Genomic DNA, 20,667 nt, shown 5'->3' with positions numbered 1-20,667 from the left:
CCCAAGCCACCACCTCATTCCCTTTGATTTACTACACCTTTCTTCCTTTTCGTACGTTCGTCTCCTGCTGTATCCTCCAACTCTCTCTCGTCTCTCTGCCGCTGAACTGAACCAAACCCCTTCACCGTCCCCAGAGGCCATGAAATTTATGTCGTAAAAGACGCACAGAAACCCTAAAAAGTATCTTAAGAATCCTAGCAATGGCAGCTTCTGTTGCTGCTGCCTCTATCATTCCACTACCGGAGTTCGCGTTTCTCCGTCCGGAAACCAGTCAAAAGATTAGAATTCCTCTGTCCAAACTTCAGTTTCAGAACTCTAGGTATAATCTATTTCTTCGGATTCGATTCAGAGCGGTTCAGGAAGAACGGATCGCAGTTCTCAAGGAACAGAAGAGAAATGATTTGTTGGGAGATGAAGTGAATGGCTTCAACCTGAACGGTAACAGAAGTGGCTTCGGTTATAATGGATCGGTTCCTAGCTCCAACGGCAGTGCCAATGTTGTTTTGGATGAAAATGGAACGAGTAATGGGAGTTTGGTGAAATATGCTGGCGGGAACGGCGCTGCAACAAAAACGGTGGAAGGAGAAGTTTCCAGTTGTAAGTCGGAGGAGAGGAGGAAAAAGAAGGTGGAAGAGATAGGGAAAGAAGAAGCCTGGTTTAAGCAATCTGGACGAGATAATATACAGGTTAGCAATCCATGTCATCTACTTCCTTTCACTTATTTTCGTTTCTATTGCAGAGTTTTAACTTTGACGAACAAGTTCTCCTTTCGTTTTTGTAATATAATCATACTGCAATCGTCTTGAGAGGAGAAATTTGTAAAGGAGTGAAAGTACAGGAGCGATAAACTACATATTTGCTGAATTGGCAGAGTGATCAAGAGTTTTTCGATTGGATATTGAGGTTGATTTTTGTAGGTGTTGTTAGGACAAGGAGGCACAGGAATGCATCCTTCGGTTACAGTGTACAAGCTCGCAGAGCTGTTGGATAGTTTGACGAACACTTAGTCTAACCTGACAATGACAATGCTCTGGGAGTTTGATAGACTGGGTTAAAGGTTGTGAAATAAAAGTTGACATTATATTGAAGTCCTTTACCGTTATTTCAGCTGAGCAGTTTGCTACCTAGTACCTGGAGCGGTTAACTTTTGTTTTTTTTTCCAAGACATTCATCAAACTGTGTGATCTTATTGTGAGAGATTTGGTCTTATTACCCTCTTATCTTTTTGTACTTGAACACTATTTTGCAGGTCTCTGTTGCACCAGGTGGCCGTTGGAATAGATTCAAGACCTATTCAACAATACAGAGGACCTTAGAAATATGGAGTTCTGTTCTAACATTTCTCTTTAAGGCATGGCTAATTAACCAGAAGTTCATGTATCGAGGTCAGTTACTTCTTTTCCACTCAACTAGACCCATGAGTAGTTGGTTTATTTAAGACTCCAAGTTAGCTTGTTTTTTAGTCTTGTCAAGAGCTCTTGCTTGTTTAAAAAGGAAAGAATGTAATAACCTGGATACAATCAGCCAGAATATAGTCACTAGAGGTAGTCTCTCCACTTATCTTGGAAATAATGGTTTCCTACTATAAGTTCTTTGGAACACATTATGGGTATGTTTGGGTGATTGATAAGATAGACGATTAAACAGATCAACAAAATTAGAAACAATGGATGGACCAAGGAATAAATCCATCCAACCCTGGAGTTGTACCTACCTATTACTCGAACACTTTGTTGATGGTTTGACTGTTTTAGTCTCTTCAAGGTTATCCAAAACTATTATCTATATTGCATCTTAACAAATTTTATTAATTGTTACTGTAACCACTGTAATGGTTATGGCCAATAATGTAACAGCTTATTAGTAATACTGGTTGTTATCAAATGTAAACCCCATAATGTCAGACTGTTTTAGATCTGCATAGCGTTGTAGCTTATTGTATTCGTTTCTTAAATTGAGTGCATAGGGCACTAAATTCAACCATAGGAAATAGAATATAGCTAACCACTATATCAACAATTGCAATCTTCTGTAACAGTAACAGTCCACTACTGCTGCCCCTGTCATTTCTGTTATTTAAAACCTTGAAATATGGTTGTGGGAAAAACTATGAATCAACCAGGTGGGTGTCTTCTGAAATCACACCTGAAACGAAATGCTCCTACTTCTAGGATGATATTTACAATTCTTACAGTTGAATAGACAGGTCAAGGTCTGGTTTAGCCACGTGAACTTTCAGCCTCAAATTCATCATCTACCGTCCCGTGTAATATGTCCATGCACCCCCGCTTAGTCCTAATGGTTTGTTTTACCTCCTTGCCAACTCGTATTGGGCTGAAGCTTGACATGTGGACAAGGGACGTTGGGTTTAACCTGTCCACAAAATTTGTGGTCCATTGAAGCTGCCACAAGGCAGATATTTGTGGTCAGGTGCGATTTTAGGGTCACCTAAGTGGTGTCTGATAAGAAGACGGGTTAGTTATTATGATGGTTAATTTTGAAGACACAATTGTTTTCAGTGGCAATTTTCTCAACAATTATTGTCTAAAACTGTTACACCTTATTGAAGGCACAATTGAAGGCACAATTGTTTTCAGTAAGAATTATTCTCAACAATTATTGTTTCGAGCAAACATAAGGAAGGATGTCTGTGGCCATGTGACAAATGTATATTATTAAAAATTTCCCCCCAAAGAAATAGACTCCCATGGCTTGCATAAGTATGAAATATATAGTTATTTTGCCTCTAGGAAGTATTCACCTTTTTGAAACCTTAATCCACTTGGATTTTTTTTGAGTATTCATGAATTTTGTATGTTTATATCTCAGTGACTGGTAAATGTGCAGGAGGAATGACTGAGCAGAAAAAAATTCTAAAGTGGAAAGCCCTTGCCAAGTGGTTAAAGGAAAGTATTTTGAGATTGGGCCCCACATTCATAAAAATTGGCCAGCAGTTCTCCACAAGGGTGGACATTCTCGCCCAGGAATATGTTGATCGGTTGTCTGAACTTCAGGTAAAAAAAATTGTGGTTGAAATATGACTTATTCATCCTTCATGAGATAGTATGTAGTATGCTTTGTCTCCCATCCCCCACCCTCCCAGCCAAAAAAAAAAGAGAGTTGTTTTTTCTTTCGCTCTCAAACATGGTTTATAGGTATATCTGTAGCCATGGTTTAAAGTATCTACCGATACTTATCAGTATCGGTTGATACCGATACATCTCTTTTTTTTCAAAAAAAAAAAAAAAAAAGGACTGTCTCGAATTGTATCGAAATGTTTCGGCCAATTGATACCATCAATACGTCCAGTAAAGGGTTCTGTGGGTGGTTTAATACGTATCGATACGTATCAGCCGATACGGCTCAATTTACCGATACATATCGACCATCGATACATTCCATAAAAAAGCCATTTTCACTCACAGACTCGATACAATTCCTAATTTAACGAAAAAATGAAGGAAAACTCTCAACCAAGAATCTAAAATCTTGCATTTAATATTGGTTTTTCACACTTTTAGACTAAAAAACGAATCAATGAGTGCTACAACATCATCCTTTGCATCATCCGATACTCTTCATGGCTATAAACGATTACAACATGTAAGATAACCTCATCTTTTATAACAATTTCAATTTAATGCACTTGTTTGGTTATACATTATTCATAATTTTAGTGTTTATGCATGACACTTGTCTAATATTGCTTATTTATATTGTTTTTTGATCCAAAAGTATATTTCCATGTGTATATTGACCATTTTTATGCGTATCTGTATTGTTCGATATGTATCTCCGATATGATATGATACATCTCTTAAAATCACCCAACCGATACGATACCCGATACCGATACTTTAAACCTTGTTTGTAGCTACACACATGCCATTTTCCTCTTCCCCTTATGCAGGATTTCAAGTACACATTGGTGTTGATATCATTCATCCTATTACTAGTTTCAGGCCCCCGAAAAGAAAGACCCTTGATGTGCCTAAATACCTACCTATAGTTCTAGATGCTTTTTAGTTTTTAATTGTCTATTTTGTTTGCATAATTGGTTTTGCGTTCTGGATTATTGGATGTCCATTTCTATTGCATAAAAATCTAATCATTTTTGGTGGTTAGCCCTTTATTTATAGTAATAGAATCAAAGAGTACAACTCCTAATCAAAGTAGGGGTGCTAATAACAGAAATAGAAACAACTAGGAATGCACACTCCTAGTCAAACTAGGAGTGCTCCCCTTGTCTATTCTAATAGAGATCGACAAGGAAAAAATACTAAAATAAAAGGCAAATTACAGAATAATAAAAACAAAAAATAAAGAGGGAGAAAGTGGGAGATAAAGTGGGAAAAAGGACCAGAATACCGTAGCGGTATTCTGGCCCATATATTCTAACACTCCCCCTCAAGTTGGTGCAAAGATGTCTCACATGCCCAACTTGGCTAGAAAAGGACGAAACACTTTGCCACTCAGACCCTTTGTGAACACATCAGCCAGTTGATCAGTATACTTCACATAGGGAACACCGATTAGTCCAGCTTCAAGTTTCTCCTTGATGAAATGTCGGTCTACCTCCACATGTTTTGTACGATCATGTTGGACAAGATTATGAGCGATGCTTATGGCAGCCTTATTGTCACAATATAACATCATTGGAAGTTGGACAGCAACCCCAATATCTTGCAACAACCCTTTAAGCCACAACAATTCACAGATGCCATGCGCCATCGCACGGAATTCAGCCTCAGCACTGGACCTAGCCACCACATTCTGTTTCTTACTACGCCAGGTGACGAGGTTACCTCCTACAAAAGAGCAATATCTAGAGATGGACTTCCGATCACATGAACCAGCCCAATCTGCATCAGTGTATGCTTCAACCTTCAGATGACCATTGGAAGATAAAAGAATTCCTTGTCCCGGAGCAGACTTCAAGTATCGTAAGATGCGAAGAACCACCTCCATATGAAAAGAATAAGGGTCATGCATAAACTGGCTGACCATACTAACTGCAATGGCAATGTCTGGCCGAGTGTGACATAGGTAGATAAGTTTGCCGACCAACCGCTGATAACGACTTTTGTCAACTGGTGTGCCTTCTTTCTCCTTGAGTCTTGTCGTAGCTTCTATGGGAGTGTCTGAAGGATGACACCCTAGCAACCCAGTTTCAGATAGCAGATCCAGGACATACTTTCTCTGAGACAGAAATATGCCCTTTGAAGAGCGAGCAACTTCTATCCCTAGAAAATATTTTAGAGTCCCCAGATCCTTAATTTCAAACTCACGGCCAAGAAACAGCTTCAACCTTTTTATCCCATCACCATCATTGCCGGTCACTACAATATCATCAACTTAAACTATTAGGAGAGTAACCCTATCACCCATACGTTTGATGAACAAGGTATGATCAGTAGAGAAAGCCACTGAAGAAGTCAAACCAGGGATGGAAAACACACCACCCAAAAAACCAGCAGCAAATAAGGAGCCCTCCCCAATATTGATTAAGTTAGGGTTTGGAAGAAACCCAAAAAAAAAAAGAGCAATCAATGGGGGGATAGTAAACCAAACAACTTTGCTGCAGATGAAGCCAGGTGAATCAGTCCAAGAGCCTGCAGGGTATGCCTTTGATGAAGAATAAAACCAAAAACAAACAGCAACTGTAATCAGCCCTAATCCCAATATCGATAAGGCTCAGGGTTTTGTTGTAGGAAAACCCTGAAAATAAGAGATCGAATGGGAGAAGGGGTCTTCAGTACCAATATGAGGCTGGAAAACAGCAGTCCAGTGTCGCAGAAGTGCTCCAATATAGGGAGAAGCAGTCCCAATAAACTCAGGCCTGATCTGCAATAAAATTTGGAAGCTCTAATTTCCGCAAGAGGGAACCAGCAGCAGCCATCGAACAGGAAAATTAGGTCATGAATTAGGAAAAAAAAGAGGTGAGAAGGGGCAGCAACTAGATCATAAGATCACCTCTGCAGTGCTGCCCTTAGATAAGGAGAAGAAGCAAGGAGAAGGAAGAGAAAAGAGATCAAGAGAGAGGGGAAAGAGAAGAGAACACGATGGGAGGGTGGGAAAAAAAAATTTAGGTTAGATCAATCGTGGTTTTGATACCATGTTGAGAGATTAACTAGTTGATTAATGCTTAAGTGATTAATAGCCCTTTATTTATAGTAATAGAATCAAAGAGTACAACTCCTAATCAAAGTAGGAGTGCTAATAACAGAAATATAAACAACTAGGAATGCACACTCCTAGCAAACTAGGAGTGCTCCCCTTGTCTATTCTAATAGAGATCGACAAGGGGAAAAATACAGAAATAAAAGGCAAATTACAGAATAATAAAAACAGAAAATAAAGAGGGAGAAAGTGGGAGATAAAGTGGGAAAAAGGACCAGAATGGGGTATTCTGGCCCATATATTCTAACAAGTAGAGATTGCCATGGATATAAACTGAGATTTTCGACCTTCTCATTTTCGACTTCTATCTCAGACTAGACAATTGTCTTGAATGATTGTCTTAAAATGAGTATAGAGACTTCACATGTTCTTTTCCCCTGATAGAATGGAATTCCATTTCAACTATATTTCTGAAATTCTGAATGGCTTCAAAAGTCTTCAAATTTTATAGAACAATAATTCCTTGTGGTGTAGTTATGCTTTGGAAGCATTAACAGCAGATTGTGACCTGCTGCTTTCCTGTCAGGTTATAGTTACTCAAGGTCATGCTATTGTATCCAAGTGATCTACTGAGGTCCATTAACAAATTTTGAGACAACCAGGGAGAAATTAGTTTATTTTACTTTATTTGGAATGCTTTAGATTCCTGCACATGATATATAGGATCATGGTTGGGTCTGACTTCTACAGCAAAGATGGCTGATTAAATGAGAAAGAATGAAAATTTCTTCTGCATAGGCACAAAATAGAAGAAGGAAAGATGGGAAATGATTTGCACCATATCTCTAGTTTATGAGTCAATTTTGTACCTTCTAGTCTAGAAAAAATGATAACATTCAGGTTAAGGAAAATAGAAGAACAAGTTGGAGAGAATAAACTGGTTTTTGATCTTTTTATAGTTTTTCATCTAGATTTGCATGCTCCAGTACTTTTGTGAGTTTTAAGATAACTAATCAAATAAAGGAGTTTGGCAGTAAAATGTCCATCTTATCATCCAGGTCTACAAAATAGATAGTACATTGAAATTGCTAGAAGAATCTTATCTCCATAATATTTCAGTTTCAGTGGAATAATATATTCGATCAGGATGGGACATGTTAGAGGTTTTCAGATGCATAAGTTGAGTTATTGATGTAGATAGGTTTTGAATTGTAAACTTACTTTTTAATTTCCTTTTGGCAGTCATTTCGATTGGTTGACCAGAATGAAATTTTACTTAGTCTCTTATTTAAAAAAGATAAATAAAAAAAGGGTGTACCCAGTGCACGAGGCTCCCGCCATTGCGGGGTCTGGGGAGGGTCATAATGTATGCAGCCTTACCCTTGCTTCGCAGAGAGGCTGTTTCCAGACTCGAACCTGTGACCACTTGGTCACAATGGAGCAACCTTTACCATTGCACCAAGGCCCGCCCTCAAATTGAGCTCCATATAAAATAAAACCAATCATATTGAGCTTGTCGAGGTCTGAATTCTATTGAAATTAAAAGGAGAAAAAGATTTATGATAAAAGTGGATCATGGCATTGATGTTATCAAGTTAAAAAGTTATGCACAGTGAGTATGTTTCATGGATGATGATTGATGGTGTCAAATGTTTTTCAAACAGAAGATAAGGTGAATGTTTTAAATGGATTGAAATGGTAAACGAGATTCAAGACTCAAGGCGCATCAATCTCTGTGTGAGACGTCTTCAACAGCTTATAATACCTGACCTGTATTTGTGAAGTACAAAAAGTGGCTTTTAAGATAGCTTTGTTTGAAGTCCAACTTTTTAGCCAAAGAAAATCTTAATATCCTTTATTTATTTATTTATTTATTGGAATTCCAAAATGAAACAAAAGAACCACCTTTAACTTATTGGTTGATAGCCCTACACCAAGATTTTAGCCAAAAGTTTTGAACCCTAAACACTATAGAAAATGTAAAATCTTGCATTAGTTACTGAAAATGTAAAAGTTTTGAACCCCAAACATGTATTCTCCTTTTGCTTGGTTTATTTTTTTTTTTTAATCTGCTCATCCTTTGCCACTTTTTTCAAATTGCTGTTATATATATAGGGAAAAAGAACGTTAACCAGTTGCGTGGCCCCTGTCCCTTGACACAGGAGCGCACAAAATTACCACGGTGCCCCCTGTGAAATTAAAAACCCCATAAATATTGATGCCCCTGTGCTCATGCAGGCACTACATGGCCGGACAGTGATCTCCTACCCCTATATATATATTTAAACATGAATAGATGTTGACCTTTCTCATTCATGTTCTTTGATATAAGGAACTTCATCTTCTTTCATTCTGCTTCTTCCGTCCAATGTAATGAGTTTTGCAGTTTGAATGCAGGATCAAGTTCCTCCTTTCTCATCCGAAATAGCTGTGTCTATAATTGAAGAAGAGCTTGGAGCCCCTGTTAATGATATTTTTGATCGGTTTGATTATGAGCCCATAGCTGCTGCTAGTCTTGGTAACCTGTGTTACTTTTACATGTTATTTGGTAGTGAATTTTGTTCAAGCAACAAATCCCCTGAGGTTATTCTTTTTGGATTTATGGCCTTAATATTTAAATGAAATTTGAGTTACCTGCTTTTTATGCACAGGCCAGGTTCACCGTGCAAGACTGAAGGGGCTGGAAGTCGTTGTTAAAGTACAAAGACCTGGTCTCAAGGATCTTTTTGATATTGATTTTAAAAACCTGAGGGTTAGTAATCAAACTAGTTTTGGGTTACCATGCTTCACTTAAAGAGTAAGATTTTTCAATATCTTTTATTTCGTTAATTTCTTGAAATGGGGTTGGGGGGAGGGAAAGGGTGGGGGGGAAAGGGATTCATGTAGTCCAACTCAATTAGTTGGTATCAGCCCTGATTGAGTTGTGTTTTTTTCTTGTATTTCTTGTTGTTGGACCGGTAAGGCAATCCTAGAGGGGGTGAATTGGAATTTGCAAATTTTTGCTAAATGTGGTTGTAAACTATTAATAAGCTCACTTGTTCTCTCAATCCTTAAAAGCCCAAAAAATGTTTCCAATTTGGTCCAAGTAGATAATATGCCTAAAGTCTTGACAGTGTCTAAGTCCCATTATAGGCCAATTCCCTCCCACCCCCAATTGGAATAGCCAACAATTATGAACAATTTGGTGCAATACACGTTTGACCGGACGTCCAATTGCAAGGTCTGAATGTCCCTTGGCTCCCAGCTAGCTGTTGGACTACTAACAGTTCAAATATATAACCGTTTTCTGGATGTCCACAGTCCAGTTCTATCATCTGGACGTCCCTTTGCCTGTTACTGAAGACATGCCTTTGGGACGGACATCCCTTGCCATGTCCGGACATTCGGTTCCATATCCTGACGTCCCTTTCTTAGGGACTGAGGACATTTCAAAATGACATGCCTCCAGAATGGATGTCCCTTGGGCTATCCAGACGTCCCTTTTAACAAACTGGATCTCTGGTCTGCAATTTTTTGCAGAATCTGGTTTCAGCCTGGACAAGAGTCCATCCTAGATTGTAAGTCACTCTTTTGACTTGGTCAACTCCCCATTGGTTGGTTTTCTCCATGAGCACATGGGTGACTTATTATACCAAATTCATGAGGCCTTAAAGGCTGGAGATAATTACATTAGGATTTTACATTGAATAAACAAATAACAATCTATCCTATGTTTGGTGAAGCTTGGTTGATCTTCCAGCTTGCTTCCAAATCTTGAATTATTCAACCCTTGATATGCTTGTGACTTTTGAAGCTCCAAGCTTCTGACTTGCTCTGTCTTGATTTGCTTGACTTTGAATTTTCAACCCTAATTGATGCTTGATTTGTCCATTCAACATTTTGAGCTATTGAGAATGTTTCTAAGTTCACACTCAACAAACACATCCATATTCCCAACACCATTATTCCCATGTTTATATTTTCATCAAAACATGGCAAATTGCAATATGTCAACACTTGCCCCTATAGATGAGAACCCTCAAGTCATGTTTAACATGCACATAATGAGCTGAGTGTTGGATATTATACTGTTCTTAAACAATTTTATTGTGGTATAATGGTATTGGGTGCTCAGACATAATAGATTGACCCAAAATCAGATGGTGCAGGGGGATTGGGTTATGAATGTCTGATGAATGTGCAAATGTCTTGTGTTGCACTTTCCTTCAGATGTTCCAATATAGTGACATTGATGCAAGGAGCAACTGACTTGAGATGCTTCTTGAGTTGTACTACTTTGTATACATCTCTAGAATGAAAGAATTCTGTTGATACTTGCATATATAAGAATTTTGTATCTTTGTTTTAAATTGACCAGCCTCTCTCTCTCTCTCTCTCTCTCTCCCTCTGACTATTGATATTCTGGTGATTTGGTCCCCCAAGGTAATAGCAGAATATCTTCAAAAGCCTGACCCCAAATCAGATGGCGCAAAGAGAGACTGGGTTGCTATCTACGATGAATGTGCACGTGTCCTGTATCAGGTTGTGCTTTTCCTCGGATATTTTATTATAGTGACAATGAGACATCCATGTGGGTACCAGTATTGGATACCTTTCAATTTGAACCACTTTAAAAGATGCACAATACTTATACTGTTAGTATTGGATGAGCTCAAGTTTCATTGTTAAGTATTGAAAGCTCCTTTACTTGTATGTAACAATCTAGCAGAAGACTGAATATGAACAGATAAGTTTGATAGAAAGCTCAGAACGCATCCTAATGCCTGCCGAATTTCCAAACAGTGTATTCAAGGTGTATAGGTGATAACCTCCCAATTTAACCTTTCATGCAAGATGCCACAGTGCACCTATTGGATGCCTAAGTGGCTTTAATCAAACAAAAAATAGATATTATTTTTCATATCTTTGAGTTATAAATACTCAAAGTAGCAATACTGTTGGCATTTACAGAATCAAAGTTTTAATCTTTGTTTATTCTGAGAGAAAATGAAGAAGGAAAAGGAAAAAGAAAAAGGATTATATAATATGCATGTGTAACTAGGAGGATTAACTGATTGAAGGGAAAAAAAGTTATGTACTTGACAAACTTACAAGAGCGTGAAAAGTGGACACTGAGCTCAGAAAGAGAGTCACAAATCCATTGCATGCATTACGTCATTAGAAATAAAGAAAGTTGCACACATGTACAACGTGGTAGAGCATTTTAAAGAGAGAATTGGATGCCCCAGATACTCTATTGTAAAAAGGGCGTACCCAGCGCACAAGGCTCCCACCACTATAGGCTCTGGGGAGGGACATAATGTACGCAGCCTTACCCTCGCTTCGCAGAGAGGCTGTTTCCCAACTCCAATCCATGACCACTAGGTCGCAATGGAGCTACCTTACTGTTGTGCCGAGGTCCACTCTCTCTCCAGAGACTCTATTGTCTTTCTTTATAAACCTCATTTGACCTTTTGTGTACATAAACAATGTAAGGTGACATTACTGAATTAGCCCATCCCCATTGTTGCCAACACTTTGGCTACACTGGTTTATTGTTTTCACCTCAACATATCCAGAAACTATCAATCATTAGTCTCTTTGCTAGCATTTAGAAAACCCTGTTGTGGATTTGAAATATTTCCTTAAACCACCTACCCATAAGAAAAACCAAAGGGAGGGGGGGGAGCTGACAGAAAAAGTTCAGAGTTTGGAACATGGTAAATTTAGCTGACTTGAATTAAATGAGGCTGATTGTCTCTTTAAGGCCTTATTATAAATTGACTTCTACTGTGGTGGGATTACCCCTGTAATATAGAAAATCAACCTCCAGTTCTTATTGTTATGTTGGAGGTAGTGTATAGTCTTTGCAAGTTCTCTTTCTTAGTGAGCTAACTGGGTGCAAACTAGTTTCCTCGTGATGAGATCTCGAATACCAATTAAGTGTTTGTAAGATCACATAGGAGCTTTAGCACAGCAAGCACTTTGATGTGTGGTGATGTTGTTCTAATGACTCCTTTCAAGAAAGGTGAGCTATTCAAACCTTAATCCGGCCTAATCTAGAGGGTGGAGTATTAGTGAGTTGACTGTTGCATTTGGTTTTGAGGGCGGGCCTTGGTGCAACGGTGAAGGTTGCTCCATTGTGACCAAGTGGTCATGGGTTCAAGTCTGGAAACAGCCTCTCAGCGAAAGCAGGGGTAAGGTTGTGTACATTATGACCCTCCCCAGACCCCGCAGTGGCGGGAGCCTCGTGCATTGGGTACACCCTTTTACTGTTGCATTTGGTTTTAAGTTTGGCATGCATCCAACACCAGGAAACATGGTGAGAAAGCCCGGTCGGCTAGAATGATTGTGGAAGTTATAAGAGGGTGGATTCATGAGATCCCTATGGACTATGCTTTTGTTAAGAACCCTTCTATGCAGGAATCGCTAATCCTTCAATTTTTTGGATTGTCGCATCATCCCCCCATTCGTAAGCCCCCAATCCCAGTATTTTGGTGCTCCCCCTTCAACTCTATAAAGCTTAATGTAGATGGGGCTTGCAGGGGGAATCCGGGTGTGGGTGGTGGTGGGAGCATCATTCATGATGGGGAGGGCAGGGTGGTGGCGGCCTGTGCCAGGTTTTATTGGGAAAGTTCTAACACCATGACAGAGATATGAGCCTTGAGAGATGGCCTTCTATTATGTCGTGAGTTGGGGCTCCGAGAGGTGTTGATTCGGATTCGGCCTCAACCCTCCGTTGTGTCTCCACAAAGCAATGTAGGTCGTGGAAGGTTTGGTAGTACTGGTTCCAGGATACTTTGAGGTTGGCGGAGGAGGTTCGTCCGGTGATGTCCTTCACATACAGAGAGAATAATAGGGCGGTGGATTGGCTAGCAAACTACGCTTGTAACATGCAGTGTGACAAGGATTTTATAGGCGACAGTGACCTTCCTATTGACCTGCGGCGAATAGCACAAGAAGATGCTCTGGGTTTCCCAGTTTTACGACAGTAGACTGGTTTGTCTTGGGTAGGGTGCGAGTTGGGTCTTGAGAGGTGAGTCGCTTGTATAGTTTGGGTTTGGGGTTAGGCGGGCATGTTCCCCCCTGTGTAATTATTATTCTTTGAAAATTCTTAATAAAATTTCAGGGGCTGGCCCGGGTCCCAGAGAATATTCGGGTTAAAAAAAAAAAAAAAAGGTTTGGCATGCATCCTGCGTTTTAGGCTTTGGTATAGGCCAAGACGATAAATTGTGAAGGATCAGGAAACTTAGACTAATAAAATACTTGTTGGCAATCTTAACTTACATGTTCTATACTGAGAAAATCTATCAAGGAGACTTAAGTTATGAAATAAATTGCTAATGTATAATTATTTCCCAGCAACATTAAAAACATTGAGTTTGTATAAATAAAACCCAACAATTCTTATCGCATGAAAATGCTTTTTGGTTTCTTTTTCAGCTTGATCTGTCTTTAATTTTGATATATCAAGAGCATTTATGAATATAAAGGAATTTATGATACAGTAAGTTTGCTTGCTTTTTTTTGCTGTCTACTTTCAAGAAAAAGATATGTTTAAGGGAAACATCGCCAATAGATAGTGAGTTATGTCAGCTAAAGGGGATATCAACCTATTGAATCCAAGCTTCAATTGGTTATTATTCTCATGTTACAGTGCTTTTATATGAATATAACTTGTTCTCAATTGGAAGGTGTTGCTTTCTTTTGACTTTCCATCTTTGTTCACATAGTTCTCCATTAGTTAACAATTCTATGATAACATTACTACTCTCAGGAGATTGATTATACCAAGGAAGCGGAAAATGCAGAATTATTTGCAAATAACTTTAAAGGCATGGCTTATGTAAAAGTCCCAACAATATACTGGGAGTACACTACACCACAGGTTCAACCTTTCAATAGAATCCAAGTTTAAACTCTCAAGCATTTGTATTCTGCATCTATCTTCTTTATTTAATAGGGCTTTACTTTTGGTTGAAGGTTCTAACAATGGAGTATGTCCCTGGTATAAAAATAAATAGGATAAAAGCGTTAGATCAGTTGGGTGTTGACCGCCAAAGGTAGGGATACTGTTCAGGAATTGTTATGATGGAATCATGTAGGAGTAGACTATATAGCTTTTGTCTATACCTGCTGTTTGAGGGGAAGAGTTAACTTTTCAATTGTTAACAATAAACTTGGTCATGGTGTGGCATTCTTGCAGGTTAAGTCGCTATGCTGTTGAGTCTTACTTGGAACAGATTTTATCTCATGGTTTTTTCCATGCCGACCCAGTGAGTTCATCTCAAAACTCTCACTTCATTGTCAATATGAAAGCATGTTAATATAAAATTGGGAAAAGTACTGTACTAAGTACGTAAAGTTGTAGATTATAATAGATTTGATGCAAAACATAGAAAAGATGTTTGAGCGAATGAAAGAAAAGGGAGCACTATAAGGAGACTTCAGTATCTAGATCAAGCCATCATTGCAAAGACCAAAAGTGTGAGATCAAGAATTCTTATCAATACCATAAATTAGTATCTACTTCTCATAAAAAAAAATTAGTATCTACACCTGACATGAAAGATTATAATCACAAAGTTAGAACTTAGAAGGCATCCTAGAGAATTAGTTAATGCTAATCGAGTTTATATTGACGAGGAAAGAGTCCTAATGGACAAATGGCAGTCTGAAGAATGTTACATGAGGAATGAAGATCTGAGGTGATCTAAGGTAAGTCTTCTAGTCTAAAGCAAAAGCTACATGGTAAGAATAGATGAGAAATGAAGGGCGGAAAAGATCATGCAAGGAAGTGATGTTGATCCAATTAGAAGGCCATTTTGTAGAACAATAACCAAAGATTTTGAAGCGGTTTCTCAGTGGAGGAAACTAAGCTGAGAATTATTCAAGTGGGAAGGCCTAAAAGGAACCACATGCTCATTACTCAACTCAAACCACCAGAATTGACAAAAGTAATTACTTTGATGTCCTGTTTTTAAGTTTTCGTCATACACTTTTTAAAATCCAGTTCATTCCTTCAAGTCTCAGCCATTTTAGTCCAATTTACTTAAGTTTTTTCAATCTCCATTGATCAAAAGAGTTGTTCTCTTCGTTAATGCTGGCGATGATTGTCACATGGTGGAAGATTAGGTGAGTATTATCACCTGAGAGGCTGAGACGGATTTTGAAGACAACAAGGTGAGAAGGTGTCATTGCTGTAAACTGATGTAAGAGGACACCAACTGAGGATGCTGGCTTCTTCAAAAAGAACATATAATGGATAATTATAGGAGAAACTTATAAAAATAAGGTTTATGCTATGTATTTGAGAGCTGAGGGTTCGGTATTCATCTTTTTATTTTTTATGTGAAAGAGACTTGGATTAAAATAGAAGGGAAATTTACAGATCTAGGGAAGGCAATACTACGAAGACCAGATGCAAAAAATAGGGAGATGAAAGGGGGAGGGATAGACTCCCAAATTACTAAAAAGTGGTGCAGAGCCCCAAAAGATGCTGATGCATCAGCAACATAGTTCCCTTGTATAGGTGTGCTGAAATATTTCAGTAGATTATAAGCATAAAGTTATAAAGTTAATGAGTCACACTGAAACTTTGGGAGAAGGTTATTGAAGCCCGTTTGAGAAAAGACTCATATCTCGGTGTACCAATTTGGCTTTATGCCAGGTAGATTCATGACAAAAGCTATCTACCTATTGAGGAGGCTCATCGAAAGATATAGAGATAGCAAGAAGAATCTCCAGTCTTTATTGACCTGGAAAAAGCATATGATCGAGTTCCTAGAGATATAATCTGGAATGTCCTAGTGAAGAGAGGGGTATCGAGTATTTATATGGATGTAATTAAAGACATGTGTGAGGGAGTGGTGACTAGTGTGAGATCTGTGGGAGGTCAGGACAAGGAATTCCCAATTAAGATTGAGTTACATCAAGGATCAGCTTTAAGCCCTTACCTATTTGCGTGCAAAATATCATGGACGACCTAACCAAGAGCATCCAAGACGAGGTTCCATGGTGTATGCTTTTCACCGATGATATAGTTCTGGTGGACGAGACTAATGCAGGGATTAACGCTAAGTTAGAGCTTTGGAGATCTACGTTGGAAACAAAAGGCTTTAAGATTAGTACAACGAAGGATTATATGATGTGTAATCTTAGTCATTCTATGTTGGGTACTGACATGATGCGAATTGGGGAAAGAGAGTACCACAAAGCGACTATTTTTATCTATCTGGGATCATTCATAAAAAGAAGGTGACATAGAGGATGATATTTTGCAGACAATTAAAGTGGGATGGTTGAAGTGGAGAGGTGTGTCTGCAATGTTGTGTGACCGATATATTCCTTTAAAGCTTAAAGGAAAGTTCTAGGACTGTTGTATGACCGGCTATGATGTATGGGGCAGAATGTTGGGCAGTTAAGAAGTGTCATATTAAGAAGCTTTGTGTAGCAGAGATGAGGATGTTAAGATGGATGAGCGGAAAAACTAGGAAAAATAAAGTAAGGAATGAGCATTAGAGCGGATTTGGACGTTTTTCCGATCAATGACAAGCTCCGAGAGAGTTGTTTGAGGTGGTATGGTCACGTCCAACGGAGGCCTAGGTACACCCCAGTAAGGAGGAGTGATATGATCCTGATTAAAGAAGCTAAAAGAGATAGGGGCAGGCCTAAAATGACCATAGGAGAAGTTGTGAGGAAGGATATGCATAGTCTAGGCCTTGTACCAAGTATGATCTCCGCTAGAACCTATCGGAGGGCAAGGATCCATGTAGCAGACCCCATTTAGCTGAGATTTTCCTGACTTGCTGGGCTGTGCCTCTTTCCTCTTACTTTCGTCTTTCATATTTTTCATCTCTCATCTCATTTCCCATCCCTCATTTTCCATCTCTTCATTCCTCTCTTCTGTTTTTTATTTATTTATTTATTTTTGTTTGTGTGTAAAGACCTCAATTTTACGTACTTTGTTTTGTTTGGATCCATGTAGCCAACCCCATTAAGTTGGGATAAGGCTGTGTTTGTTGTTATTGTTGTTGTAAAGAGTTGAAGCTAGTTGATGGAAAACGTCCAAAACCGCAGCTATCCTCCAAGGAGGGGTTGATGAGTTGGACTTCAGCAGATTAATACAACAACAACTCAGCCTTTGCCCAACTAAATGGGGTCGGCTACATGGATCCTTTCAAAACAAAGTAGGGAAAACTGAGATCCACACAAGGAAATGAAAGTAAGAGGAATGAAGAATAGAAATGAAGAAATGAGACAAGAAAAGTGAGAGATGGAAAATGAAAAATGAAAGTAAGAGGACAGAGGATAGCCCAGGAAAATCTCAGCTACATGGTGTCAACGACTTGGTTCCTTGCCGTCCAATAGGCTCTATCTGAGGTCATATTTGGCACAAGACCAAGGCTATGCATGTCATTCTTCACGACCTCACCTATGCAATTCAGCAGATTAATAATCCTTTGATTTTCGCTCTCCATAATCAGATGTTGATGTTGTCATCATATTATTTGTAATACAGGCAGAATGATCTGTAACTTTGAATTCTTCATTGCTCCAGCAGTAATAGAAAAAACACTTTCTTTTGTCTGCAGCATCCTGGAAACATTGCTGTGGATGATGTGAATGGGGGATGGCTTATATTTTATGACTTTGGAATGATGGGAAGGTACTTTCTGTTTTCCAAGCTGCTTCTGTCTGTAATAAATGTCGCTGTGATAAATCCCTTTCTAGAGTTATTAAGTCAAGTGATTTCTCCTTTTCCTTGCATTTAACTTACACTTTTTGGCACCTTGCAGTATCAGTCCAAATATCCGGGAGGGCTTACTAGAAGTATTCTATGGAGTTTATGAGAAGGATCCAGATAAGGTAGCTCTATACTTTCGGTAACTATCAGCTGGCTGGGTCATTATATATATTAGGTTGCCATTTGGAGTCTCCAGTACACATTCTGAAGGTTCCAAAAATGGAAGTACTTCTGTCGATTGCTAGGACCAAGATAAACGCTTTTGTTATTCTTAATTAATTTACTTTTGACTTTTTATCAGGGGTATAACTTAATTGAAAATTTTCTCTTCATACAGGTGCTTCAAGCCATGATTCAGATAGTTGTTCTCGTGCCTACTGGAGATATGACAGCTGTCAGAAGAACGGCACAGTTCTTTCTCAATAGGTGCTTTCAGTAAAGAGGTCATCATAAAGGCAAGCTTCTTGAATTTTTGTTAACTGTACTGTGATCCCAGAGTACAAATTGTACTAGGTGTACATATAGTTACGGTCGTAAACATTTCAAGACTTTAAGAAGAGATGGGATCGACAATCCTGTGCATTCTACAACGTATTTAGACTGGCAGATAGAGTTGAAAAGCTTGCTGAAGTCATCCAATTCTTGGTAGTGATTAAACAACCTGTTTTATGCAGTTTTACTACATCTAAGTGGTTTTAATGGTTTAAACTAATCTTGTTTCTATGTCAATATCTGGTCCTGGAATGACTTACCTAATTCCCCTTGCATCTCTCTTACAGGAGCAAGGTGATCTGAAACTTCGAGTTAGAACTTTAGAGTCTGAGAGGGCTTTCCAGCCTGTTGCAGCTGTTCAAAAGACAGTCGGAAGTGTAAGTGTAGCTGCACTCTAACTTTGAACAATACCATGAATCATGGTAAAAATAAAAAAAAAAGCATATCTAATTTACTGTGTGAATTTTCTTTTTATGGGGAGAAAGAAGCTGTTTCTCACAAGGAATCTAATCCTTCAATAGAAGTTAGATCCTCCCCAGTTTTTGAATCTTTTAAAATTTTGCAGGATTTTCAGAGAAAAAAAAAGAGATATACATGTTCTTGTCTAGTATCACTTGGAGATTTTCTTGAATAATTGGAGAAGTTTTCCATTAGTTTTTTCACACATTTACCCTCTGGACTGAAGCTCTTTTTTGAATAATCAACAGGCAGTAGCTGCTGGCAGCTTCATAAACCTTGCTACAATCTTGTATCTCAATTCAATTCGAGTAAGCTATCCAATTGATCTCTCTAATCATAATATATATATATATATATATATATCTGTGTGTGTGTGTATTTGTATATATATGTGTGTGTGTGGCAAGGTATCACTGGTTGGGCAGACCACAATGAGGGGGCATTTTGGAGGCAATTATGAGTTTAAGGGTATTTACCCTTCGTATACTGGGGTAGGGGCGAAGAAATAATGATTCCATCTCCGTGGTTTATTGCTCTAGACCACGAATTCCCTTAGCTGCACCGCCGACCAGCAAACTCTTTCCCATATACATATATTCAATGAATTTTTTGTCGCGTGTTTTTGTTTTTTGTTTCTGATAAAATGGTTTGTATGGTTAGGTGCCTGCAATGACAGCATATCTGCTGTCTGCATTTTTTACCATTCAAGTTCTGTTCAGTATTCTCAAGGTTAAAAAATTAGACCAACAGGAGAGGCTGATAACCAGAACTGCTTGAACCGCTGGTGAGTGAATTTTTGTTAGTTTTATCTTTTGAATAACATTCTTTTATCTGTGTATTCCCACTTCTCCTTACTGAACCATAAATTCTATCATTTGAATTGTTAATGGTTCATCCTCCGGTAGATTGCAGATGATATACTGGCATGTATTTGTGTATGGCCCTATATAATAGTAACTTTCTGTTGTGTTACTTGTAAACTCATGTTTGGATGATACCACCTATGTAGTATGTATCCAACTTTAATAGCAACAAAGTCAGCATCTCATTTCTAGTGTACTTAGCAGTTATGCGGACCATGTTGATATTGAAGGGATCAAGCATTTTCCAGGTTTCAACTTCATGTTGTGATACATCCACCACAAAAAATGAGTCTATAATTCCAGTTTTCATATCAATGGAATTAGAAGAAAAGAATTAAATATCTTTTCTTTGTTGGCCCTCCCTCCCCACCCCCAAAACAAACAAAAAAGAAAAAGAAAAAGGAAATCTATTTGCCAACCCCTGACATTGGGTGTATGACAGATAGGTTGCAGATTGACCTAATGTGAAGTTAGTTGTGAAGCAACCTCACTGTTGAAACGGAAGGACATGAGCTGAAGAATCGCAAATCAAGTGAGTGAATTTTCCAAACATTCATGTTGGCAGATGAAGATGTGAGAAGTCACCACATCAGCCACAAGGAGTTAAGTCTTGTTGAAACGGGCTTATGGCCTTAGGTTGGTGGCATGCTAATCTTGGTCCTTCATTTGAAGATAATCACCCAACGCTATTTTTTGTTGGAACTTGTGGATCATCCCATGATGTAGTTGCGAAAGGAGTTAAACACTCTTGCACTTAAATATATGTGAACAGGCTGATGCTATTAATGACAGCTTTGAGTCCAAGTATAGGTTTAATCTTCTGAGAGCCTTCATGTTCAGAAGCTTCATTCTTTCTGAGTAAGGTGTAATGTATATATTTCCTATGAACAGGTCATTATTGTATTATATTAGTCACCAATTGTAATTTTTTGAGGAAGAAATGTAAAATAACTCTTCCAATAGTGATAATTGATAATGGTATTGTATGCTGGATTATTCTCTGGCCAA

At 38.5% G+C, this 20,667-nt stretch overlaps 1 protein-coding gene across 1 annotated transcript; it reads left to right on the top strand.

Moving 5' to 3' along the window:
• The first annotated feature begins 76 nt into the window (after positions 1-76).
• On the top strand, positions 77-20,667 carry LOC122648683 (protein ACTIVITY OF BC1 COMPLEX KINASE 8, chloroplastic-like). Its single transcript, XM_043841903.1, has 17 exons — positions 77-686; positions 1,250-1,385; positions 2,848-3,014; positions 8,518-8,638; positions 8,772-8,872; positions 10,543-10,641; positions 13,877-13,987; positions 14,083-14,162; positions 14,306-14,375; positions 17,694-17,767; positions 17,898-17,967; positions 18,183-18,281; positions 18,383-18,490; positions 18,625-18,714; positions 19,045-19,104; positions 19,457-19,580; positions 20,102-20,667. The coding sequence occupies exons 1-16, from the start codon at positions 201-203 to the stop codon at positions 19,571-19,573; spliced, it is 1,989 nt and encodes a 662-aa protein (XP_043697838.1). The 5' UTR covers positions 77-200; the 3' UTR covers positions 19,574-19,580; positions 20,102-20,667.

The sequence above is a fragment of the Telopea speciosissima genome, chromosome 1 (assembly GCF_018873765.1).
Source record: "Telopea speciosissima isolate NSW1024214 ecotype Mountain lineage chromosome 1, Tspe_v1, whole genome shotgun sequence".
Lineage (NCBI taxonomy): Eukaryota > Viridiplantae > Streptophyta > Magnoliopsida > Proteales > Proteaceae > Telopea > Telopea speciosissima.
The sequence above is the reverse complement of the archived record's forward strand: the minus strand, read 5'-3'. Positions and strand labels throughout refer to the sequence as shown.

Excerpts from the sequence above, each read along its gene's own strand:
- LOC122648683 (XM_043841903.1), top strand. The coding sequence starts at position 201 with ATGGCAGCTTCTGTTGCTGCTGCCTCTATCATTCCACTACCGGAGTTC. Across the intron at positions 8,873-10,542 it reads TTGATTTTAAAAACCTGAGG|GTAATAGCAGAATATCTTCA; the intron begins GTTAGTAATCAA and ends TGGTCCCCCAAG. Across the intron at positions 13,988-14,082 it reads GGGAGTACACTACACCACAG|GTTCTAACAATGGAGTATGT; the intron begins GTTCAACCTTTC and ends TTTTGGTTGAAG.